This window comes from Equus caballus, chromosome 6 (assembly GCF_041296265.1).
Source record: "Equus caballus isolate H_3958 breed thoroughbred chromosome 6, TB-T2T, whole genome shotgun sequence".
NCBI lineage: Eukaryota > Metazoa > Chordata > Mammalia > Perissodactyla > Equidae > Equus > Equus caballus.
This window is the reverse complement of record NC_091689.1, coordinates 45,244,857-45,272,693: the sequence shown is the minus strand read 5'-3', so window position 1 is coordinate 45,272,693 and position 27,837 is coordinate 45,244,857. Positions and strand designations below refer to the sequence as shown.

The 27,837-nt window shown below is 40.0% G+C and overlaps 1 protein-coding gene across 4 annotated transcripts in view; it reads right to left on the bottom strand.

Moving 5' to 3' along the window:
• Positions 1-26,994, bottom strand: part of DYRK4 (dual specificity tyrosine phosphorylation regulated kinase 4) — a 51,449-nt gene extending 24,455 nt beyond the window's left edge. The window contains exons 1-4 of one of the 4 annotated variants that reach the window (XM_005610850.4): positions 26,778-26,994; positions 24,818-24,936; positions 23,001-23,094; positions 18,709-18,738 (exon numbers count right to left, since the gene is read on the bottom strand). In XM_005610850.4, the coding sequence (XP_005610907.2) occupies positions 18,709-18,738; positions 23,001-23,087 (117 nt within the window). In that variant the 5' untranslated portion in view covers positions 23,088-23,094; positions 24,818-24,936; positions 26,778-26,994. The remainder of the gene's footprint in view (positions 1-18,708; positions 18,739-23,000; positions 23,095-24,817; positions 24,937-26,777) is intronic. The other 3 variants (XM_023643002.2, XM_070270892.1, XM_070270893.1) reach the window with 3 other exon arrangements.
• Positions 26,995-27,837: the final 843 nt, after the last annotated feature.

Below are 27,837 nucleotides of genomic sequence, written 5' to 3'. Positions count from 1 at the left end.
ACTGTTGATCTGATTGAGGAAAATGGCACTTTATCTCAGTGGTCTTCCTCCCCACACCTAGAAACCCAATCTTATCATGAAAAAAACAGACAAATTCCAATAGACAAGCAACCTACAATATACCTGACCAGAATTCCTCAGAACTCTCAAGGTCACCAAAAACAAAGAAAGTCTGAGAAACTGTCACAGCCCCGAGGAGCCAAAGGAGACATGAGAGCTAAATGCAATGCAGTATCCTGGATGCGATCCTGGAACAGACAAAGGACATTAGGTAAAAATTAAGGAAATCCGCCTAAAGCAAGGAGTTTCATTAATAGTAATGTATCAACATCAGTTCATTAATTGTAACTAATGCAACATATACATGTAAGAAACTAATAATAGAGGAAACTGGTGTGGGGTGTGGAATGGTATATGGGAACTCTGTACTACCTGCTCAATTTTTCTGTAAATCTAAAACTGTTCTAAAAAAATTGTCTATTGATAAAACTCCTAGGAAGAGTGGCTGTCAGAAGGGTTGTTGCTTACGACACAGTATAAACTGGTTCTATGTGGTCCAAAGGACAGAATCAGGCCAAAGTGTGGAATTTATAGGGAGGTAGCTTTTGGCTCAATACAAAGAAGGATTTTCTAAAGTTTAGAGCTTTCCGAGAATGACATGGGAGTCCTCATGAGGTAGTGAGCTCTCTAACCCCGGAAGCGCCAGAGTCCACCTAATGAGCTTCCGTGAGAAAAGGGCATGGAACTGGGGGCTGAGCAAGATGTAACCTCCAAAGTCCCATATGTAAGATTCCTTCAAATGACCCCTGGGAGTGTGTCCTGAATGCAACCTTCATCCTCTTGTGGAACCAAGACTGAGAACCGTTGTATAGAACAGTGCTTCCCAGCCTTTGTCACATCGTGCTGCACATAAAAAATTACATTTGTATGACAACCAGAGGTAAAGAGAGGCAGTTCACAGCCAGATGCTACCAGCCCAGCATTCCAGCAGCCCCAGGCTGGGCCAGGCCACCGAGGGTGGAAGCCTCTACATCTCTGCATGGCCATACCCCGTGCATGGACACCAAGATGCTGCACAAGTTTATGAACTTGCTGGCTGTTTGTTGTCTCTAGTAGCTTCCTCAAGAGGCACACAATGCTCCCTAACTACTCTTCATTCTGCTCCAGCACCCCCAGGAGGCAAGAAGAAGAAGGTGTGATCTCCAGTATTCACTGTGGTGAAATGGAATCTTTCCTTGGACACTGAGTTTCATGACATTGATCTGTAGTCCCTTACTGACCTCTGAGCCAATATAACAGGAACCTCTTTAATCATCTTGAGCTCTGTGTCCAAATTTAGACTCCTCAGTGTAATAAAGATTTTTCTCATAGGAAGACATAGCATAGGTGGCGATTCCTCTGGAGAAGGAATCTTCTGGAGAAGGAATCTTCTGGAGAAGGAATCTTCTGGAGAAGGCCTCTGCAGGCACCAGGAGACAAGGCAGGGCATCAAGGAAGCCACCAGGGCCTTTCAGGACTCCTTTCTGTGTTCATTACAGCTCTCGGAGGCCTCCTCAACAGCCAGAACACTACTGTGAAGCTCCTTTATTTTCCAGACTTTTTGTATGAACAGACACTGCTTTTATGATTTAAAAATACCATTATTTAAAAACAAAAAATATTACAACAGAGAACTCTAAATGGCTCAGTGCAGTGTGAAGGGGAAAGACAGTAACCACTGCAGGGAGCACTCTTTGCTGGAGAGCCAGGAACAGAGTGAACCAGACTTGAGAAGAGGCCGTCAAGGGACCTGGACTCAGCCGCAGGGCACGGACACCACACTACGTGGACCAGAAGAAGGGAGGGAGACCCCATGTTCACAAGTAGGTTCAGCTTGTTGAGATTCTTCCACGTCTAGGCCCACATTTGAATCTCAGGAATCCCCTGGGGTCTTTGGCTATGCTTGTTGTCGCTGGGTGATAGACCCAGAGGGTCTGGGCATGACACCAACATGTATGGTGACAAAGCCACTGATCAAAGGCCTCGAGTCTCAGGTTCTGACCCCGGGCCCTTCCGCTGGCTCTCTTGGGCCTCTGTCTTCTGAACTGGAGAACTGAAGGCTCTTGGCTTCTCACACTTCTTTTGTTTTCTCAGCAAAAAAAAAAAGAAAAGAAAAAAAGCAAATTCCATCTCACTGCTTTGCAAAAGCCAATTCACTTTTCTCAAACAGAAGCTGAGTTCAGCTTGAAAGCTGCTGCAAGGAAGGTGGGAAAACTGAATCCCAGCTGCCCCACCCCCCACCCACATCCCAGGCCTTCGTGCGAAACAGCTGCACAGGTGCCAGACTGTTCCAGTTATCGGTTCCTGTGACACGGCCTCAAGGATTCTTCCAGGAACACCTCCTTCTTGTTTCCCCAAGCCAGGAGGACACTGGCATCACAGCGCTGGACAGACCTTGGAGATGCACGCATTCTTAACACATTTACTGGGTACATCCACATGCCCGGCAGATCACACGACCCGATGGTTTTCGAAGTTGTCTGAAGACCTTTTAAAATACAGAATCTGGGACCTGACCCCAGACTCCCTGGTGATGGAGCCCTTAAACCTGTATTTTTAAAAGAGCTCCCCAAGTGAGTTCTGTGCAGCCAGATTTGGGAGTCACATTCAAACGCAATCCCCTCCTTTGGAATTAATCTCTGCCACCCCTGAATTTGGTTTCCCTTTACACCATTCTCCCATTACCCACTCCCCCACCACTTCCTCCCCTCCAAACCCTTGTCGTTCACCTGGTGACTTCACCCACATTCAAGCCTCAGCCAAGGCACCTCTTTCTCCATGAAGCCCCTGTGACCGTTCCCTCTGGCATTTCTAACCCTCCTGCTACCCACACTTTGTACTTGCTCCTATCACAGCACCTGCAAAGGGTTGTTGCGATTAGTTGTTTTACATCTGTCTCCTTCTGATGGACTATAAGACTCTTTAATAAAACACCTGGGGTTTATCTCAGAATCCCGAAGCCTAACATGGTATCTCACACGTAGTAGGCACCTAAATATATGCTAAAGGAAAGGACAAAGGAAAGCAAGAGAAAGAGGAAGGGAGAGACTGAGGGAGCAGGAAGCCCAACTCTTGTCCTCAAAGATCTGAAATGACCCTAAGCAGCCCTAGAAGACATTTAGCTCTGACTTCAGCATCCCCTCCCGGTTGGTAGTCCACCCTTTCTTTCCCCAGTATAGCCACATTCCCACTCCAAGTGGCTTCCACTCGCACCGGGGACCAGTGCGCTCCTGCTCCCTGGCACTTCCTTTTGGAGGGACAGCCTCCGAATCAGCTAATTCACATGAGAATCCTCCTGTCCGTATCCCCATCTCAAAGACAACTGCATTTTCAGAGAGGATTTTTAGAAAAGGGATGGCTTTGTCTTAAATCAATGAATCTCTCTACTCAGAGAAGACTTTCCAGCACTGGGGAACTAGATAAAAGAGTTGCTTCATTTTAGGAAACAAGGCTTCACAAACCCTATCAGGCAGGAGCCCCGTTCCACCACGAATCACGCTGACATGTAACTTTTATGTCAGAATGAAGGAAAGAGGTACATAGGGAGGTGAAATCTCTAATTCTGTGACCTGCATCAGCGTCCTCTCCCTGGGGTCCCCAGAGTGGTGGCACTCTGCCTTCCCCTTCCCTATTTTGTATTCTCATCATGCCAAGCCCCCACCCCCAACATGCACAGTTTACCCATGGGTCACAGGGGGGTATATTTCCTGCCCTCTCACTCTGAAAGCTAAAGGATAATAGGCCTGGTGCCTATGTAGGGCTGGTTAGAGCAGAACCCTGAGACACATCACCTCATCTTATTACCTTGGACAGAACCCTGGATGTCCTCATCTATAACGTTCAGCAGAGAAAGCAACTGGGTTCTCAGCAGGCATCAGGGCCACCCAGGTCCCCCGACCCTAAGTCACACAGCCTTTTCGGAAAGGCACACCTCCGTCGAACAACCCTGCCCCCATCATACCACACAGAAGATTTTTCTGTTTTCTCCTTGTCTCTTTCTCCTCCCCATTAAAGAAAAAGTAATCCCCAAGTGCCTAGTTAAGGTTGGACGGGCAGATTAAGCTCAAGTTCTGTGATATCAAATCACAGCTTCCCCCTTCCAGGCTCCCTTATCCCTTCCCAGAGGCCAGAACAACCTAGAGTTCAAAACAAATGCTTTAATGCAGAGAGAGGGTGTGACAGGAGAGAGAAGAGAAATCTTTGGGGATTCTCTACAGAGCACAACAAGTTCAATGATTAGGTCCAGCAGAGCATCGCAGAGAGCTGGGAGAAAGAGGGAGGTGCCAAGTCTCCTCACATCTCCAGCTAAGGCAGTAAGCTGCTAACTGCACAGACCGTAGGCAAATTGCAGCATCTCTCCCACTGCCACTTCTAGCTAAGATTCTGCCTTAAAGCCCCTTCGCTGTGTGTGAGGAAGCCCAGGATGCCAAGACAGAGGCAAGCAGCCTCTTGATTACACTCATAGCCACACCTGGACTCTGGAGACCCATTAGCAAAAGAAATGTGGCCAGTCACTTGGGAGTACCAGGTGTGCACTCCATTGATGCAGTGTCCTCCCTAGGGCCCTGCCCACCAGGCTACGTCCCTGGTGACGGTGGAAGAAGGAGGCCCTAGCTGTCCGTAGGGCTTGAGGGAAGGGCAACAGCACAAGCGTGAATGCCCGGATGCTTGGAGCTGTTTTCTAACGCGCTTAGTGCACAGCCTCGGGGGAGACACTTCCCCTTCTAGACCTCTGGATGGAGAACTTGGAAAATCACGGCGCTGGAAGACACCTTAGGGAATCTAGCAAAATGCTCTCATTTTACAGAAGGAGAAAGAGAGCCTAAGGTTTACACAAGTGACCTGTCCAAGATAACATAACCATATTAAACCTGAGTCTAGAATCTGTGCCTCCTAGTGCCTTTTTACTGTATCATGCTGCCATTGGATGATCCCCGCTGACCTCATCTGTGTTCTGTCATGAATTTTCATGAAACTGGGAAGGGATTATAAAGCACTTCCCTTCCAAACCTTGCTAATTAAAAATAAGATCATGTTTTTATCGTAATGGAGCCTGGATATAGCTGACAATAGATAGAAAGAGTCAGAAAGCAACCATTTTTTTCTATAAATTAGACACTAAATGCCCTATAATATAAAGCCGATTTATGCATCACGTAGGAGGGTTAGAGTAGATGATTTCCAAGGCTCTATTCCCATTGACTTAGATTTATTCAATGCATTTGCATATGTCATTCCTTCTGCCTGAAATGCTCTTTCTCCAGCTCACCATGCGGCCTCCTTGCTCAACTCCAGGGGCATCATTCACTTTGAAAAAATCTGAAGTATGTGCCCTGTAAGTACGCCACTTGTTGGGCCTGGAGCTGACTGGCACATCAGTGAAGCATGATGCTGTGCCTGGGCATTAACTAAGGGCTTAACGAAACTTTCTGTAGACTCCCAGAGAACGTTGTTTCCACCTTAGTGAAACATGTTTCCCCCATGCCTTACAGTCTCTTGTCTATTTACATGTTTATTTCCCCCACTAGCCTGTAAACTAGGCAAGAGGGAGATGTATATTGTTTATTTTTGTGTCATCCCAGCACCAAGGACAATGTTTGGCCTGAAGTTGGCTCTCAAAAAACACTTTTGAGATGATTTATGAAAGATTTCAGCAGTCGAGGGTCTTTAAGTCTTCACAGGATAGAAAAAGTACATGGACTTTGGAGTCAGACAGACTTTGACTAGAATTCTTGCTCTGCTACTCGCTAGTTGTGTGACCTTGGCAAGCCATTTACCCTCCCGCAGTCTGTTTCCCTTTCTGCAAAATAAGACTAATAACCTCACAGTAAAAAAACAAAAAACAAAAAGTTACAAAATACACAAGGAGACAAGGTACTGTAAGAACTAACAAATCTGGCCATGCAAATGACCAGATTTAAAAATGAACAAATTAGAACTTTGAAAAATAAAAAATATGTAAAAATTGAAACTTAAAACTTAATGAGCGGGCTTAATAAAAGATTATACATAGCCAAAGAGAGAATCAGTGAACTGGAAGAGATAGATTTGAAGAAATTATCCAGCAAGCAGCAGAGAGAGATAAAAAGATGAAAAATATGTTCAGAGATCAGAGACATGGAAGATAGAGTGAAATCTAACATATATCTAATGAGAGTTTCAGAAGGAGAAAAAGAATACAGTAGACATAAAGTCAAAATGGGCTCATAGAATTTTTCAGAACTGATGAAAGACAAAATTATAAACCTTCCAGAAGACATATCTTTATCTTTATGATTTAAGGGTAGGTAATGATTTCTTAAAGAAGACAAAAAGTGCATACTGTAAATTTACCTACTTTTAATTAAGAACTTCTGTTCATCTAAAGACAATATAGAGATTAAAGACAAGCCAAGATAACATCAAGGTTGCAGGATACAAGATTAACGTACAAAGTCAACTGCTTTCCTACATACCATCAATGAACAAATGGAATTTGAAATTTAAAAGACACCGTTTATATTAGCAACCCCAAGAAATTCGAACACTTAGTTATAAATCTAACAAAATATGTACAAGATCTATATAAGGAACACTATAAATTCTGATGGAAGAAACAAAAAAAAATCTAAATAAACAGCGATATTTTCCATCTTCATGGATAAGAAGACTCAATATCATTAAGATATTAGTTCTCACTGAAAACTATAAGACACTGATGAAAGAAATTGAAGAAGACACAAATAAACAGAAAGATAGTCCATACTCACGTATTGGAAGAATTAATATTGATTAAATGTCCATATTACCTAAAGCAATACAGATTCACTACAATCCCTAACAAAATCCCAATGGCATTTTTCATAGAACTAGAACAAATAATCCTAAAATTTATATGAAACCACATATAAGAGCCTGAATAGCCAAAGCAATTTTGAGAAAGAACAACAAAGCTGGAGGTATCACATTTTCTGATTTCAAACTAAATGATAAAGCTATAGTAATCAAAACACTACGGTTTTGGCATAAAAACAGAAACATTGATCAATGGAACAGAATAGAGTACCCAGAAATAAACCCACGCATATATGGTCAATTAATTTATGACAAAAGAACCAAGAATACACAACAAGGAAAGAATAATCTGTTCAATAAATGGCGTTGGGACAGCCACATGCAAAAGAATGAAAACAGACTCCTATCCCACATCATACACAAAAATCAACTCCACATGGATTAAAGATTTTAATGTAACCATAAAACTGCAAACATGAAACCATAAAACTCCTAAAAGAAAACATAGGCAGTAAGCAACTCCACATCAGTCTTGGCAATGATTTTTTTGCATTTGATACCAAAAACAAAGGCATCAAAAGCAAAAATAAACAAGTGGGACTACATCAAACTAAAAAGCTTCTGCAAACAAGGGACATCATCAGCAAAATGAAAAGGCAACCTATGGAATGGGAGAAAATATTTCCAAATCACATACCTGATAAGGAGCTAATATTCAAAATATATAAAGAATTCATACAACCCAGTAGAGAAACAAAAGCCCACACAACCTGATTAAAAAATCGGCAGAAGATCTGAATAGACATTTTTCCAAAGAAGATATACAAATGGGCCACAGGCCATGAAAAGATTCATAACATCACTAATCATGAGGAAAATGCAAATCAAAACCACAATGAGATACCACCTCACATCTATTAGAATGGCTATTATCAAAAAGACAAGAAATTACAAGTGTTAGCAAAGATGTGGAGGAAAGAGAACCCTTGTGCACTGTTGCTGGGAATGTAAATTAGTGTAGCCACTATGGAAAACAGTATGGACATTCCACAAAAAATTAAAACTAGAACTACCATATTGATCCAGCAATTCCACTTCTGAGTATTTATTCAAAGAAAACAAAATCACTATCTCAAAAAATTTCTGCACCCCCATGTTCATTGCAGCATTATTTACAATAGCCAAGACATGGAAACAACCTAAATGTCCATCAAAGGATGAATGGATAAAGAAAATATGGCATATATGTATGTATATATATACACATATATATATACACATATACACATACATATAAATATATATACAGATATATACATACATACATAGACATAGAAATACATGTGTATATATACACATATATACATATATATGCAATGGAATATTATTCAGCCATTAAAAAGAAGAAGATTTTGCCATTTGCAACAACATGGATGGACCTTGAGGGCATTATGCCAAGTGAAATAAGTCAGGCAGTGAAAGACAAATGCTGTATGATCTCACTAATATGTGGAATCTGAAACAAACAAGCAAATTCATAGATACATACTGGTGGTTCCCAGAGGCAGAGGTGTGGGATGGGTGAAATGGGTGAAAGGAGTCAAAAGGTACAAACTTCCAGTTATAAGACAAATAAGTCCTGGGATATAATGTACAGTATGATTATGGTAGTGAATGATACTGTATTGTATATTTGAAAGTTGCTAAGACAGTGGATCTTAAAATTTCTCATCATAAGAAAAAATTTGTAACTGTGTCATGTTAACTAAACTTATTATGATAATTATTTTGCAATACATACATATATCAAATCATTATGTTGTACACTTAAAACTAACACAATGTTATATGTCAATTATATCCCCAAAAAACAAAAGATATTAGCTCTTCCCAACTTGATCTATGAATTCAGTGGAATCTCAATTTAACTCCTATCAAGTCATTTTGTGGATATTGAAAAGCTGATTCTAAAGATCACATGGAAAGACAAAAGACCCAGAACAGCCAACACAATACTGAAGAATAACAAAGTTGGAAGACTGACACTACCCAACTTCAAGACTTACCATAAAGCTACAGTAATCAAGACAATGTGGTATTGAAGAGAGAATAGGTAAATAGATCAATGGGACAAATAGAGGGCCCACAATTATACCCACACAAATAAAGTCAACTGATCATTGACAAAGGAGCAAAGTGAATTCAATGGGGAGTCTCTTCAACAAATAGTGCTGGAACAATTGCACATCCACATGCACAAAAAAGTGAATCTATATACAGACCTTATACCACTCATAAAAATTAACTAAATGGATCATAGACTGAAATGTAAAATGCAAAACTATAAAACTTCCGGAAGACAACATAGGAAAAAATCTAGGCAACCTTGGGTTTGGCGATGAAAAGCACAATCATGAAAGAAAAAACTGATAAGTTGGATTTCATTAAACTTAAAACCTGCTCTGAAAAAGACACTGTTAAGAGAATGAAAAGACAAGCCTGAGACTGGGAGAAAACATGCAAAACACAAATCTGATAAAGAAGTTGTATCTAAAATATACAAAGAATTCTTAAAACTCATCAATAAAAAATGAATCCAACCTAAGAAGATATATACAAGATCTATATGAGGAAAATTATAAAGTTCTGATGAATGAAATCAAAAGACTAAATAAATGGAGAGATATTCCATGTTCATGGATAGGAAAACTCAATATTGTCAAGACGTCAATTCTTCCCAACTGAGTCTAAAGTTTACATGCAGAGGCAAAGACCCAGAACAGCTGACACAATATTGAAGGAAAAGCACAAAGTTGGAGAACGGACACTATCCTACTTTAAGATTTACTACAAAGCTATAGTAATCAAGACAGTGTGATATTGATGAAAGAATAGACAAACAGATCAATGGAACAGAATAGAATGCCCAAAAATAGACCCACATAAATATAGTCAACTGATCTTTGACAAAGGAGCAAAGGCAATACAATGAACCAAAGATAGTCTTTTCAACAAATGGTGCTAGAACAACTGGAAATCCACATGCAAAAAATGAATCTAGGCACAGACCTTACACACTTCACAAAAACTCAAAATGGATCACAGACCTAAATGTAAAATGTGAAACTATAAAACTCCTAGAAGATAACATAGGAGAAAATATAGATGACCTTAGGTATGGTGATGACTTTTTAGATACAACACTAAAGCACAATCCATGAAAGAAATATTGATAAGCTGGACTTTATTAAAATAAAAAGTTTCTGCCCTGTGAAAGACAATCTCAAGAGAATTAGGAGACAAGCCACAGACCTGGAGAAAATATTTGCAAAAGACACTTCTGATAAAGGACTGTTATCTAAAAGGTACGAAGAACTCTTAGAACTCAACAATCAAAAAAACAAACAACCTGATTTAAAAAATGGGCCAAAGACCTTAATAGACACTTCACCAAAAAAGACATACAGATGCAAATAAGCATATGAAAAGATGCTCCACACCATATGTTACCAAAGAAAAACAAATTAAACAATAAGATACTACTACGCATCTATTAGAATGACCAAAATATGGAACACTGACAACACCAAATGCTGACAAGGATGTGGAGCAACAGGAACTCTCATTTATTGCTGGTGAGAATGCAAAGTGGTACAGCCACGTTGGAAGACAGTTTGGTGGTTTCTTACAAAACTAAACATAGCCTTACCTTATGATCCTGCAATCGTGCTCCTTGATCCAAACGCGCTCCAAAGGAGATGAAAACTTACATCACATAAAAACTGGCATATGGACATTTATAGCACCTTTATTCATAATAATCATATATTATTTATATTTATGTTATATATTTTATATTTGTTGTATAATAGTAAAAATATTATACAAATCAATAAAAAAGACAACAAACAGAAAAATATTTTAGCAAAAAAGACATTAACAGGCACTTCACAGTAGAGGAAATACAAATGGCCAATAAACACATGAAAAGAGGTTCAATCTCATTAATAATCACCAAAATGCTAATTAAAATATAAGATATTGTTAATAATATTGTTAATAATAAGATATTGTTACCCACCTAATAAACTGGCAAAAAATAAAAAGCCAAACAATATCAAGTGACAAAAAAGATGTGGAACAACTGGAACTCATACATACTACCCTTGGCAATGTACATTAATACTGATGTTTTAGAAGATAGTTTGTCATTATCTGGTAAAGTTAAGCATTTGCATACATGGTACCCAGGAATTTTCCTCCTAATTGTGTGCCTTAGAAGCCCCTGCACATATGGACTAGGAGACACGCACAACAACATTCACATTAGCACCGTTTTTAATAGCAAAAACACAAGACAAAAATCATATGCCCATCAACCGTAAAATTGATAAGAGGTAGGATATGCCTATACAATTGAATATGACAGTGAAATTGATTTATAAACAGGTTTCCAAGAACAGAGGTGATATTCACAATATCTAAAGGGCACAGGCACTGATCAACCAGAACGGAAGCCTGATCAATCCAATGAAAGTCAGGCAAACGCAGCACCAGTGTATGCTAGCTTAGTACTGAGCTAGTGAGCTGCAGAAGAAATAAATAAAAAGTGAGTTGAAGAAGAAAACAGAACAGTACGATTCCACATATATAAAAAACAAAAACATGCAAAATTAAACAATACAGAGTTTAGAAGGTTCAGAAACATTTAAAGAAAAGCAATGGGTGGGGAGTCAAGATGGCTGCATAGGAAAATCCTGAACTCACCTCCTCCCATGCACACACCAAAGCTACAGCTACATGTAGAACAGTTTTCTCAGAAAAAGACCTGAAAACTAGCAGAATAGCTCTTCTACAGCAGAGGATAAAAAGGTCACATTAAGACTGACAGGAGAGGCAGAGATGCCATCTCACCAAAACCCCCACCCCCAGCTCAGAAACCCATAAGCAGAAGGGATACCACAAACACAGAGCCTCCACCTGAGGAGCAAGAGGTTTGAGTCCTACATCAGGCACCTCAGCCCTTGGGATCTGCACCAGAAAGACAAGTCCCCAAAATGTCTGCTTTGAAAACCAATGGGGCTTAGATCCAGGAGACCAAAGTGCTGTAGAAAACTGAGACTCCACTCTTAAAGGGCTCACACACAAACTCACTTGTCCCAGGATCCAGCAGAAAAGGAGCAGTTTGAAAAGTGCATAGACCATTATGTTAAGGAGATTAACTAATCTTAAAGCATCTGCCAGAGGGGCAGGGGTCTATTGGAACTCTCTCCAGGGATGAAGGTGCTGACAGGCATCATTTTTTGCACTCTCTTTCCACCTTGCTAGCACCACTTGCCCCAGCCTGATGTTCTCCTGCAGCCCTGCCCCATCAAACCTGGAGAGTATGTGCAGTCCACACAGGAAATGCCCCTTGAGTGCCTGGCACTCTGGCCAGAGGGGCTTGTATTTCTGGGCCCCATGGGGCTGAAACAATCAGAGAGACAGGTCTTGGCAAGCTACCATCCCCAGGGCACTGCACAGACAACAGACTGAAACACACTCCCAGTCTTCCTGTGACGACTCCTTCTAGACTGGAAGAGATAGCCGTGTTGCTGAATACACAGAAACAAACACAGAGGGTCAAGCAAAATGAGGAAACAAAGGAATATGTTCCAAATAAAAGTACAAGATAAAACTCCAGGAAAAAACCTTAATAAAATGGAGACAAGTAATTTACCTGATAAAGAGTTATGGTATATACAACAGTGGTCCCATAAGATTAGTACTATATAGTCTAGGTGTGTAATAGGCTATATCATATAGGTTTGTGTAAATACACTCTATCATGTTCACAAAATGATGAAATTGCCTAATAATGCATTTCTCAGAACATTTCCCCATTGTTAAGCAACACATAACTGAACAATAACTGAACTAAAAACACACTAGAGGGGTTCAACAGCAGACCAAGTGAAACAGAAGAAAGGATCAGAAACCTTGAAGACAGAGTAGTGGAATTCACACAAACAGAGCAGCAAAAAGAATTTTAAAAAGTGAAGATAGCTTAAGGGACCTATGGGACAAGATCAAGTGGAACAACACTCAAATTACAGATGTCCCAGAAGGAGAAGAGAGAGAGAAAGGGCAGAAAACTTATTTGAAGAAATAATGGCTGAAAACTTCCCTAACCTGGGGAAGGAAACAGACATCCAGATCCAGAGGCTCAGAATTCCAAATAAGGTGAACCCCAAACGATTCATACCCAGACATCTTATAATTAAAATGTCAAAAATTAAAGATAAAGAGGGAATCCTAAAAGCTTCAAGAGAAAAGCAACTTGCTATATACAGTCAAACCCCCATAAGACCACCAGCAGATTTTTCAGCAGAAAGTTTTCAGGCCAGAAGTGAGTAGCATGATATATCCAAGGTGCTGAAAGCAAAAAACTTCCAACCAAGAACAATCTATCTGGCAAGGTTGTCATTCAGAATTGAAGTAGAGATCAAGAGGTTTCTGACAAGCAAAAACTAAAAGAGTTCACTACCACTCAACTGGCCTTACCAGAAGTGTTAAAGGGACTCCTTTAAGCTGAAAGGAAAGGACACTACTTAGTAACAAGAAAACATAACATAAAAAAGACTTACTTTTATCTCACCAGTAAAGGTAAATATACAATGAGGGGGGCAGACTAATCAATTGTAAAACTAATATGAAGGCTAAAAGACAAAAGTAGTAAAAATAATTATAATTATAACAATTAGTTAAGGGCCACACAAAATAAAAAGATATAAAATGTGATATCAAAAACATAAAATGTTGGGGGGGAATATAGAGTTTTAAAATGTGTTCAAACTTAACTTGCTATCAACTTAAAATAGACCAGTATATAAATAGGCTAATATATGTAAGCATCGTATTAACCATGAAGCAAAAATCTATAGTAGATACACAAAAGATAACAAAAATGGAATCTAAACATAACACTAAAGAAAGCCATCAAACCACAAGGAAAGAGAGCAAGAGAAGAAGAAAGGAACAGAGAGGAACTACAGAACAGCTAGAAAACAATTAACAAAATGGCAATAAGTACCTACCTATCTATAATTACTTTAACGTAAATAAACTAAATTCTCCAACCAAAAGTCATGGAATGGCTGAATGGATTAAAAAAACAGGACCCATCTATATGCTGCTTACAAGAGACTCACTTCAAATGTAAGTACACACACAGACTGAAAGTGAAGGGATGGAAAAAGATGTTTCATGCAAATGGAAACCAAAAGAAAACAGGGAAAGCTATACTTAGATCAGAGCAGACTTTAAAACAAAGACTGTCTTAAAAGACAAAAATGGGCATTACATAATGATAAAGGGGTCAATCCAATAAAAAGATATAATTTTTGTAAATATGTATGCACCCAACATAGGAGCACATAAATATATACAGTAAATATTAACAAAGCTAACGGAGAAATTGACAGTAATATAATAATAGTAGGGGACTTTAATACTCCACTTACATCAATGGATAGATCATCCAGACAAAAAGTCAATAAGGAAACATTAGCCTTAAATGACACGTTAGACCAGATAGACATAATAGATATAAACAGAACATTCCACCAATAGTTTCAAGTGCACATGTAATATTCTACTAGATAGATCATATGTTAGGCCACAAAACAAGTTTCAATAAATATAAGAATATTGAAATCATATCAAGCATCTTTTCACACCACAATGGTATGAAACTGGAAATCACACACAAAAAGAAGACTGGAAAAATCACAAATACGTGGAGATTAAACAACATGCTACCGAACAATCAATGAGTCAATGAAGAAATCAAAGAGGGAATCAAAAAATATCTTGGGACAAGTGAAAATGGAAATACAACATTCCAAAATCTACTATAAAAGGTAGGTTCATAACAATATACAGGCCTACCTCAAAAAACAACAAAAATCTCAAATAAACAATCTAACTCTACACCTAAAGGAACCAGAAAAAGAAGAACAAACGAGACCCAAAGTTAGCAGAAGGAAGCAAATAATGAAGATCAGAGCAGAAATAAATGAAATAGAGACTGAAAAAACAATCAAAAAGATCAGTGAAACTAAGAGCTGGTTCTCTGAAAACAAACAAAATTGACAAACCTTTAGCTAGACTCACCTAGAAATAAAGAAAGAGGGCTCAAATAAAATCAAAAATGAAAGAGGAGAAGTTACAAATACTACCACAGAAATACAGAAGATTATAAGAGACTACTATGAACAATTATATGCCAACAAATTGGACAACCTAGAAGGAATGGCTAAATTCCTAGAAATATACAACTTCCAAGACTATTCCATGAAGAAATAGAAAATATGGATAGGCAGTTTACTAGTAAGGAGATTGAAACAGTAATCAAAAACCTCCCAACAAATAAAAGTCCAGGACTAGATGGCTTCACTGGTGAATTTTACCAAACATTCAAAGGAGATCGAATACCTACCCTTCTCAAACTCTTCCAAAAAGTTGAAGAGGAAGAAATGCTTCCTAACTCATTTTACGAGGCCAGCTTTACCCTGATACCAAAACCAGACAAGGATACCACAAAAATAGAAAACTATAGGCCAATATCCCTGATGAACATAGATGTAAAAATCGTCAACAAAATATTAGCAAACCGAATTCAACACTACATTAAAAGGATCATACACCATGATCAAGAGGGATTTATCTCAGGGATGCAAGGATGATTCAACATCCACAAATCAATCAACGTGATACACCACATTAACAAAACGAAGGATTAAAATCATATGATCATCTCAATAGATGCAAAAAAAAGCATTTGACAAAATTCAACATCCATTTGTGATTAAAAAAATTCAATGAAGTCGGTATAGAGGGAACATAACTCAACATACTAAAAGCCAAATATGACAAACCCACAGCTAACATCACACTCATTGATGAAAGGCTGAAAGTTTTTTCTCTAAGATCAGGAACAAGACAAGGATGGCCACTCTCACCACTTACATTCAACATAGTATTGGAAGTCCTAGCCACAGCAATTAGGTGAGAAAAAGAAATAAAAGACATTCAAATTGGAAAGGAAGAAGTAAAACTGTCACTATTTGCAGATGACATGATACTATATATGGAAAACCCTAAAGACTCCACACAAAATAACTGTTAGAACTAATAAAGAAATTCAGTAAAGTTGCAGGATATAAAATCAACACAGAAATCTGTGGCATTTCTATACACTAATAACAAACTATCAGAAAGAGAAATTTAGAAAACAGCCCCATTTACAAAGAGGTGAAAGACTTGTACACTGAAAACTATAGGACATTGATGAAAGAAATTGAAGATGACATGAATAAATGCAAAGATATTCTGTTTATGGATTGGAAGAATTAACACTGTTAAAATATCCATATGACCTAAAGGAGTTTAAAGATTCAATGCAATCTCTCTGAAAATTCAAACGGTATTTTTCTCAGAACTAGAACAAATAATTCTAAAATTTCTATGGAACCACAAAAGATCCTGAACAGCCAAAGCAATCTTGAGAAAGAAGAATCAGACTAGATGTATCATGCTCCCTGGTTTCAAACTATATTACAAAGCTACAGTAACATAAATAGTATGGTATTGGCATAAAAACAGACACATAGATGAATGCCACAGAACAGAGAGCTCAGAAATAAACCCACACATACATGGACAATTAATTTATGACAAATGAGCCAAGAACATACAATGGGGAAAAGACAGTCTCTTCAATAAATGGGGTTTGGAAAACTGGACAGCCACATGCAAAAGAATGAAACTAGACTACTATCTTATACAATAAAACTCAAAATGGATTAAAGACTTGAATTTAAGACATGAAACCATAAAGTTCCTAGAAGAGAACATAGGTGGTAAGCTCCATAACATGAGTCTTGGCAATACTTTTTTTGGATCTGACTCCAAAGGCAAGGGAAACAAAAGCAAAAATAAACAAATCGGACTGTATCAAACTAAAAAGCCCTGCACAGCAAAGGAAACCATCAACAAAATGAAAAGGTAACCTACTGAGTGGGAGAAAATATTTTCAAATCATATATCTGATAAGGGGTTAAAATCCAAAATATACAAAGAACTCATAAAACTCAACCAAAAAACCCCCCAAACAACCCAATTATAAAATGAGTAGAGGATTTGAATAGACGTTTTTCTTCTTTTCTAAAGAAGACACACAGATGGCCAACAGCTATGTGAAAAGATGTTCAATATCACCATTTATTAGGGAAATGCAAATCAAAACCACAACGAGATATCACCTCACACCTGTTACAATGGCTACTATCAAAAAGACAAGAAATAGGGGCCAGCCCTGTGGCCGAGTGGTTAAGTTCATGTGCTCTGCTTGTGCATGAACTTAACCACTTGGCGGCCCAGTTTCACCAGTTTGAATCCTGGGAGCGGACGTGGCACTGCTCATCAAGCCATGCTGAGGCGGCATCCCACATGCCACAACTAGAAGGATCCACAACTAAAACAATACACAACTATGTACCTGGGGGCTTTGGGGAGAAAAAGGAAAAATAAAATCTTTAAAAACAAAAAGGACAAGAAATAACAAGTGTTGGAGAGGATGTGGAGAAAAGGAAACCCTTGCACAGTGTTGGTGGGAATATAAGTGGTACAGCCACTATGGAAAACAGTATGGAGATTGCTCAAAAAATTAAAAATAGAACTACCATATGATCTAGCCATTCCACTCCCAGGTATTTATCCAAAGAACACAAAAACACTAGTTCAGAATGATGTATGCACCCCTATGTTTGATGTAGTATATATATACGATGGAATACTACTCAGCCATAAAAAAGAATGAAATCTTGCCATTGCAACAACATGAAGGGACTTTGATTGAGGGTAGTATGCTAAGTGAAGTAAGTCAGATGGAGAAAAACAAATACCATATGATGTCACTTATATGTGGAATCTAAAAAACAAAACAAGCAAACAAACAGAACAAAACAAAAACAAACTCACAGATACAGAGAACAGATTGGTGGTTACCAGAGGAGAAGAGGGCTGAGGGTGGGCAAAATGAGTGAAGGGGGTCAATTGTATGGTGATGGATGGTAACTAGACTTATGGTGGCAATCATTTTGTAGCATATGCAAATATCGAATTATAATGCTGTAAACTTGAAACATATGTATAGTGCTATAGGCTAATTTTTCCTCAATAAAATAATGAAAGAAAAGCAATGGAATAATAGATGTAAAACTCAACAGAGTAGTTATCTCAGAGGGGTCAACGAACAGGGTGAGATAAGATGGGGAGCAGGGACACACAGTGGACTGCTTTCTTAAACTGTTTGTTGGATACACACAGGGTATTCATTGCATTATTCTCACGCCTTACACATACCCTTAAATATTCTTTTATATATACCCAACATTTAATAATATGGAACAAATCTTTTAAAGTATTTAATGAATTATAGAACAAAATCTGAATCCCAATTTCAGCATTTATTAGGAGAACGACTTTAGGTAACTTCCTTAATCTCTGTGGGTCCCCTCCTCTGTAAAGTAGGGGTGATAACTACCTCAATATTGCTGAAAGAAGCAAATGTGAGAAGCTAAACACATATGGGAGATAGGATTGTATTTCTAACATCTCCTCATCTCCACCTCCAATGTCAAACAGAAAGACTCTACTTTTCATGGCCTGAGGAGGTTTTCAACTGAAGTTATCTATTTACTCTGATTAATTCTGGTACTCAGAGACATTCCCCATGTCTGCTTGCTTCATATCCTTGTCGCAGCAATTGAAGGCAATCTCAAGTCTTTCTTCTCCCCTCTCTCCAAACTGAGAGCACCAATGGGAACGCAAAACAAAGGAACTGGTACTTACTGCGTAGCTCTCAGAAGGCAGAGAGGAGTCCTAGGAGAAAATAGGAAGAAGTGCGTAAGTGTTCTCCTTCAGGACCCCAAATCCACCCCAAATGTAGATCTTTTGTTGTACTATATATTTATTTTTCATTGAGTCACCAATTCTAGATTGGCTGCTGGTGGTTATATTTTAAATGTTTCAAATTTCAGTTCTGTGATCATTATAAGTTATCCTAGTCTGAATCTTCCATTTGCATTTAAAAGGTGAATTCATTACCCTAAATAATATAGCACACTAAAACCCTAGAGAGACTGGCAATTGGAATCTCTGTTTTCTGTTCTCTCTTCAGTTATAACTGACTGTGAGTTTGATTCCTTTGCAATACCAATGGTCAGAATGTTTGTCTGTTTTTCCTATGGCATACTGACGAGCTACAGAAATGAGACAGAAGGACTGGCCCTCAGAATATCCTCTTCCACTGAGTGAGACTCATTAATAAGCCTGTCTCCTACAAGAAACCCCTTTCTGTTAAATGGAGAGGAGGGGAGGTAAAAGTAACCAATATTTATTGGCCTTCCACTATCTGCCAGCCAGTAAGCTCATGTTTTCATGTGTCACTTAATCCCACTGCAATCCGGGGATGTAGGAATAACTATTCCAGTTTCACAACCAGCAAACAGAGAGACTTAGTGATCTGACCAGGGTCTCATAGGTGGTGTTTAAACAGACATCTGTCCCCACGTTATTGAAAAGAACTTTTGTGAAAATGTCTGTGACCCCTAGAGATTCTGATTTCAGTGGTCTTTAAAATATCCCTTGGGTGATTTCAAATATACAACCAAGATTGAGAACCAGTGTCTAGTTCAGTCTCCACTCCTTACTGATCAGGAAAACAAGGGCTGCTCATTACCACTGGCAGCATTAACTGCACCATCTGGTCTTTCTCCAAAGAATCCCCGTATTAAGTTACACGAGAGGGTTGGTTTTTGTTTTTGTTTTTTTCCTTGTCTGTTTTATCTCCACTGAATCCCCAGCACCTAGAAAAATACCTGATATGAGTGGGCACTCAATAAATGTTTGTCGAGGGAACAAATGAATAAACTCTCTCCTGGTTTCTATTCCACAAAAGTACATAAAGTGCCAGTTTGTGCCAGGCGCTGTCCGAGGTTCTGGGGATTCAGTTCTGAACCAGACCAAGACTATCTTTGCTGTTAAGGAGCTTCCATTCGAGAGCAGCACCATCCAATAGAAATACAACGCAAGTCACAGGAGAAACTTTAAATTTTCTAGTAGCTATATTAAAAAAGTAAAAAGAAACAGGTGCAATTAATTTTAATAATCTATTTTATTTAACACAATTTATTCAGAACACTATTTTAACACATAATCAATATAAAACTATTTTTACAACATTAATGAGGTATTAACATACTATAAAATCACCCAGTTATAAAAATTATCAATAAGGTATTTTACATCCATTTTCTCACACCAAGCCTTTGACACCTGGTGTGTGTTTTTCACGTACAGCGCACCCTCTTTAGACTAGCCCCGTGTCAGGGGCTCCATAGCCTCCTGTGGCCAGTGGCTGCTGTATCGGACAGTACAGTTCGAGAGGGTGAGGCAGACAATAAACAAGTAAACAAATATATAATATAATTAGAAGGGGTGATTAGGGAAGGCCTGTCTAAGGGTGTGGTATTTAGCAACTGAATGACTTAAAGGATAGAAGAGAAATAGCAAAACAAGTACCTGCTCTTCCAAGGCTGAAAATAGAAAATATGTCTTTAGCACACTTTTGAATGTACTTTGTTACACCTACCCATGAGTTGTCAGGGAAATGATAAAGTAACACCCTAAGAGAACAAAGCTCCCCTCCCCAGGCCTCTCCCAGGTCCTTCTCCTGAGATGGCCTGACCTGAGACCCTGGAGTTCTGCCAGCACCTTCAGTCCCAGAAACCAGCTGTGAAGCACTATTTTCTCCGGATAGAGTTGTAGAGGAGCCAAACATCCTCCAACTACTAGCTGACATAGCTGAGGTCCAGAAGAGAGTATGATCCCTCTGCCAGCAGTTAGGATAAACTATAACACGAGAGCATTTTCCGGAAGCACAGAGAGATCCCACGTGATTGAGGACCAGCGTGAGAGTCCTGTGCTCCTTGCCGGCTAAGCTGAAAGGATGGGACTTCTCCCCAGGCACTGAAGACAAGGACTCTCGGTAGAGATCTCTCGGCAGCAGATGGCTCTCTAACATTTTACCGTGTTGTAGCCAAATGAATGGGGGCATTTTTAAAAAATTGTATAATATTGTATAGAGGACCACACTGTTGTCTTAAAGCCAGGTGAAATCAATAATTAAAAATCACATTTTAAAAACTCCCTTAGATGAAATGCTACCAAGGTCTACATTTAAAATATTTAAATATTTATTAGTATAAACATCATATTTATAACTTATAATACTAAATACCATAAAATAAATATAAATTATTATTAATTTATTTAAGTATTTAAAATATGTTTTCAACATCTGCTTGGGGCAGTTGATATGCTGAGATCCATTGCTCTCTCATCCTCAGTGTTTTTTTAGGTGAAGAGATTATAATTCATGCTTTTCATCCTCCAATTAATATCACAACTGGATATCCATTGAAACCTGGGTTTCATGTAGTGATGACAGTTATTGACTTGTTTGCGTTTACTTAAGCCTATTCAATTCAAGCGGATGAGAATTTCATTGGGGAAAATGAACACGTGGTGAAAAGACATTTATTTGGGGCCTATCAGAATAATTATCAATACAAAAACAATAGTTTTAAGTTTAAATCGTATTTTTAAATGATATTGTCAATTTGTCAGCAGTTATCACAAAATACAACATAAATGAATTTATCTTGAATGTGATTTTTAATTTTATTTTTGACTATAAGTGCGGCAGAATTTCCTTTCCTTAAAATTAATTTAAATAAATTAAATATATTAAGGAACTTTGTAGGACAACACTTAGCAGAACTGCATTACTAGCCAAGAGGTGTGGAATAGAGGGGTTAAGAATAAGGGTTTGAATTCTGTCCTCCACTCATTCGTTCCTGGTTCATGGTTCACTTGAATCTCAGTTTCCCCATCTGTAAAATGGGGATAATGATAGTACTCGTCTCTAGGGTTCATGTGAGAGTCGGTTAAGCACTCAATAAATGTGAGCTCAAGCAGCTAAAAACAGTGTGAGCTGCAAAACTTGTGATGATTTGGCCAAAGTAAAATCATGACCAAGACCATTCTGTCTGCATAATATTTTGAAATGTGAACCAACAGATTGTTATCTTTTATTATCATTTTTGGCATAGATTTACTACTTCAAATATTTTATAGCAATTTTTGTTTTATCAAAAGAAACGTAGGTATTAATAAAATTTTGTAACCAGAAGTTGAAAAATAAATGTTTTTTGTGGTCTGGGCTGCTGGCAGAGATAAGGATGGAGAACAATGGACTTTGCATTAGGATATATTTTTATGAGTTTTAACCCCGAGGGGGAGAATGTTTGGGTAAAATCAGGAACACTGCTTGGAGGAGGTGACCTAAGAGTCGTAATTTTAAGGAGGCGGTATGTGATCTATGGGGAGAGAATTTTCACCAGGCCTTGGGTAGGCTGCTGAGCTCTGGCTTTCATTCAGAAAGGCAAACCTGAATGCTCTGGGCTAAAGTTCGCTGCAAAATTTTTAGAACAAAGACCCCAAATAATACGATCTTTTGAGTAAGTTGTGAAATCCCAACTGAGGGCGTTAGATTAAAAAATACACCTGACTTAGAAGTTGATCTTATAAATGGTAACCACGAAATCACCCGATCACAATATCACCTTCAGTGCTAGGGTGTCTCGCCAGTTTTTGAGGCAGAGTAAAAAGAAAAACACCATGTCTGTGTTAGAAAGAAAAAAAAAAAAACCAGACCTTTTCTGGAAATGTTCTTGGATACTTGTTCAGAACATTCCAGGACACTCCCAGTATGGTCCCAGATAGACAGAGCAGAACAGAAAATACTGAGGAAGAGGCACTAGCCCAGGGGCTCCTCACATACAAGTCACCTGTCAGATTGAGGCCTCGCAGTTCTGAATTTGAAGACACTATGCTCTGCTGTCCAGCTGATTTTCCCTCCAAGCCCAGCCAGACCTGGCTCACCAGCCAGCCCAGTGCTCTCACACCAACCCTCACCTGTCATCAAAGGTGCTTGCAGGTACAGCAATCTCACTGGGTCCTGGCCCCCTAGTCTTCATGGTGATACCCCTCCTCCCCAAATGAAATTCAAGGATGCTTACCTTTACAGAGGTGAGATTTTGTTTCTTTCTTCCTTTCAAAATCGGGAAGGATGTCAAATTGCATTTCTTTGGCTCTTTAGCATCCATTTCAGTCCTGCAAGAGGGAGAACAAAAAATAAGTTAGCCGTAGGAACACAATATAAGTAATGGCCCCCACACCCAGGGATGGAAGGAGCTCAGGACAGGCTTGGAGAGAAACGTGGCAGGCCAGAAAGCAGTAGCTGAGTGTCTGATGCTCCTTTTGTTTCCCTTTTGGTGGCCGAGGATGTCAGGCGAGGGGACCTCTTGGCATTAGTCCTCATGTGCTCAGGGCAGAGGGAGACAGAAGCCAAGGAAGGAAGATGAGCTAATCAGGTGGTTAGCAGTTTAGGACACCAAGCAAAAAGACCCATTTCCCCTAGCTCAATGCTAAGTAAGCCATTCTCCTGCCACAAACACTTTTTTTCCTAAAATATAGATGTATTAGCGGTTACTCAGTAGCTTAATGTCTATAGAAAAGGAAAGGGGGGACAACTGGTAGAAATGCTTTCCCTAGACCTCATTTGGCCATGACTGCACCTTCCTCACTGGGAGCACAGCTCTCTGAATAATTCACTCACTGCAAGATGAAAAAATAACTCTCATAAGTGCATGGAATCGAGGAAAAGCAGCGATTTATAGAAGCAGAAGGTAGAGTCTTAGAGGCTCTCAGGCCCCTGTTACACTCCTGTCACGTTAGCAGAGCACTGCTGAGACTCTGCTGTGTGTCCCCTGGAAGGCCTTTTCCAGCCCCTAACCTTAGCATGCTCCAAAGGAATTTGGAATACACCAAATAGAGACAGAACAGGGACCATGCAAGTGTTACCTGCAAACCACTCCACTGACAGGTTCTTACAGACACTATCATAAATGGTGACACCATCACAATTTTGAAATTATTTAAAGGATTGAAGATGTCACACTAACATTTATTGCAATATAATGCTGAAAAATCAGAACTTACTTATCTATGTATAATGGGAAGTTAGAAAACTATGGCACACATATATGACGGAAGCTGGTGCAATCACTTAAAAAAATGAGATAGATCATTAGGGCTGCTCGTAGTATATCGAGTAAACACAGAACAATATGTATAATACGATTCCACATTTATTGAAGAGAAAGCAAGATGTTTGCATGTCTTTATACAGGCATATTGAAGGATCTAGAAAAAATAACTGTAAAAAAATAATTACCTCTGAAGAGCGGGGCTGGCAGAGGTGAGTGGGAACATTCATTTTAAAACACATACAAAAAAATGAAAAAATTCTGTGCAAAATCAAATAAAAAGTAACAGTCATTTCTCCGCAAATGATCACAGTTTCTCTTCTTCCTTCCCGTCCTGCCTTCCTTTCTACAAACATAGGCTGAGACAATTTTACCAATAAACCAGACACGGCCTCTGTCCTCAAGGAGAGCTCCTTATCTAGGAGGGGAGAGTCTGTGCTTTATTTTATTTTACTTTTCATATTTCTTATTGGGATGAGGACATAGCTTTCCTATTGAAAACTCTTGGTACAAATTTGCCAAAGGAAGAGAAATCTAAGTTAGTTTAGGTCAATTCATCAAAAATTTTCAGATCGCCAACTGTGTACCAGATACTGTGCTAAGCTGGGGGGTTCAAAGATAAGTAAAACAGAACTCTGGCTTTCAAGGAGTTCAAAGTCTGGTGGGCAAGACAGACCTGTAAACAGTGGTGCCAGCATTACTGCACGCATAGTATTTTAGACATAACTCATCATTTATGTATCCTGAACTTCAATGCGCAGAAAGGAAATAGATCTTTTGAGATTTACCTGCTCCGATTTCCGTATTTCTATCGCAGTTGTCAGCAGCTTGATCTTTATGTCCTGGGGGGCTACCTTTGGGCAGAAATTGTGGCAGTGTGGGACTTGCAGGGACTCCCTTTGCATTTCTGTGAACAGGAGATAACGTACTTAAGTTACTCCCACTCTGCCAAAGAGAACTTTTCAGCCTCTCTGCAAGTAGCCTTGAAACTCTTCGTGGTCCACGGACTCACAGACTCTGAAGAGTTGAAAGACGTTTTAGAAACCATCTCATCCATTTTCCCACCCTGGGCAGGAATCCTCTTAAGAGGATTCCTGGCAATCACTCAGTCTCTGCTTGAACATTTCTGTGACAGAGCTCACCGCTTTTCCAGGCACTTCACACGCAGCTGTGAATTTCATAAGGTTGGTGCTCAGTAAATGTTGGTTGGGAGAAATGATATTGGGCAACATATTCTCCACTGACACATGTCATCCTCTGCAGAGCAACAAAGAACACATGTACCCTCTCTTCTATTCAAGAGTTCTTGAATATTCAAAACGGCAGCTGTTTGCCTCCTCAGCACCCACTCATCTCCAGGCATTCATGGTTCTATTTCAAACCCCTCCTCACAGGATAGAGCACCCAGGCATGATGGAAAGACCCTGTACTATGGTTTTCCCTCTCTGTTTTCTGGGTTTTTTAAATCACTTCTCTTAAAGTGGCTGCAGTTTTCTAGATTCTAGATTCTGTTTTAATCAATTCAGCTAAGTCAGGCAGCGAGACCTTTCCATCCCTCATCTGCTCACTGTACTTCTGTTAACGTAGCCTAGATGAGTATTGGCTCTTTTTAGCTGTCGCAACACACTCACATTGGGTTTGGGGTCAGCTAAAATCACTGATTCTCAGCACTGGGTCCTCCACAAGTTTGAGAAGCGTGCCTTCCAGCCAAGTTGCTGCTAACAATATGGAGTTGGCCAGGGCCAGGTCAGGGAAGAGTGGTTGGCACGCTGCTAGAGCTTGTGAAATTCCCTTCAGGTTCATCATACCCGCTTGGTAAGGACTAAGACAGAGAAGGGAAATAACAGACAAGTCACAGAACCAATCAGGCATAGTCCTTGTTTGCGGAATTCCTTGGAACTCCTAGATTTTATGTTACCTATCACAAGGAGATGTTTCAATTCCTCAGGCAGGTCTGGGGACGAAGGGCACTTACGTTTATCTTTTTTCATAGTTTGAATCTTCCCTTTAAATGGGCTCACACTTTTCCCAAGTCTCCATTTAGGCTGAAACAGTGAAGCTCGAATTAAGATTGGTGACTGTCAGTCACTTAACACTTCAGAGGGATCACAAGTTATTTAAGCCCTGAATTGGCTGATGGAGATTTCAAACTTAGCAAATACCACAAATTAACTACAGACATTAAAAAATCCCAAGTTTTGCATTGCTCATCTTCTCTTTAAGGAAAAAAATTTTTAATACTGGGAATTACCCCAGAGTGGCAAGTAGCACTTGAGAGGCAAGTGCTGCTCTGAGTGTGTAATCCACACATACCTAACGTGCTTTTGTGTGTAGGATGGAGCTCTGGTTGTGAGCAGAGGCGTGCAGGTGTATGGGCTGGGGCAGGGTAGGAGGCGTGGGGTGGTGGACCCACTTTTGACTACCCAGACGACAGGACATGCAGCGAAGATTTAAAAAAGGGGGTAAGAAAGTTTTGCGCCCCCAGTTGTTGGCGTCAGGGCTGGAAGCAGTTTCAGGGTAGGGCTGACGAACTCCCTAAAATCCACCTCTCTCCATCCCGCGATGCAACATCCCTTAAGTATTTTGAGGTTGGGTTGTGATGATGCAGTTGTTCAGAGCAAAATCCAAAACTGTACTTTCCATCTCTCCGCACCCACACCCCGCCCCTTTCTCTCCTCTGACCCACGCCCCCTACCCCCATCCCCACTTTGCATTCTGTACACATTTCATTCTCCCCGCTTCCCCCACCTTCTTCCCCCATGCCCCAGGCGCTTCTTCCCCTCCAGGGGCCGGGCGGGTCGGACCTAGCTGGCTCACACTCGCACGGGGTCGCGAGCCCCTGCCGCCTCCCTGGTCCTTACTTTGTGCCGGTGGGGGTGGGAGGGGGCAGGAGCTGCATCTGGCCTGCGCAGACTGCCGGGCGCTGCCGGCGGCCCAGACAAGCAGCCTGCGGAGCGCACGCGGCGGACACGCCCTCCTCCCGTCGCTATAGAAACTATTTCCGCCCTATTTGTGACTCTGGAGCTCAAAGGACTTAGCTCTGGTCCAGTCCCAAGCCACCTTTCACGTCCACCTAAAGAACACACCTCTTTTCCTCCTCCTCCTCCCGGTCTCTTGCCCCAGTTCTTTAAAGTAAGGGACAAGAACTGAAGGCCATCCCGTGGCTGGAGAGATCAGAGCTGACTGAACAACCAGACTCGTGAAATTACCCCTACCCTCCCCCTTCAAAATGTACATGGTTATCAGAAGCACATAGCAAAGTTCTGGATATAATTTGCTCATCAGATAAACACTTTTTACGCACTCACTCTGCACCAGGTTTTAGAAGCATGAGAAGGAAAGCTACGGTGTAGTTGGATGGGGAACAGAGTCAGGTTTGCGGAGGACACAGACATTCAAATGAAGCTTTTTGAAAGATCGGCGGTGAAGTTGCGTCTTCAAGGACAAACAGGAATTAGTAATGTAAAGAGGGCAAATAAGAACCCGTCTGAAGGCCCACAGCCAGGGCACCCGGACCGCGTGGGACCTGTGGTAACAGCACTCCGTTTCGTGTGGCGGGGTCAAAGTGCACATGGGCAGCATGAGACAAGGTTGAAGAGGCAGGAAGGGGCCAGCCAGACTCGAAATAGCTTCTGAACTAAACAGGGTAAGTTGATGTGTGTGGATTTTAAGCAGAAGGATGTTTATGCTCAGATTTTATTTTAGACACTCCATCTGGCAATAACCGTCTGGAGGGTAGGCCAGAGGAGGTTAAGAATCAAGGCAAGGATACCTGTTAGCAGTGGTAAGTGATGATGTTTCAGTGAGG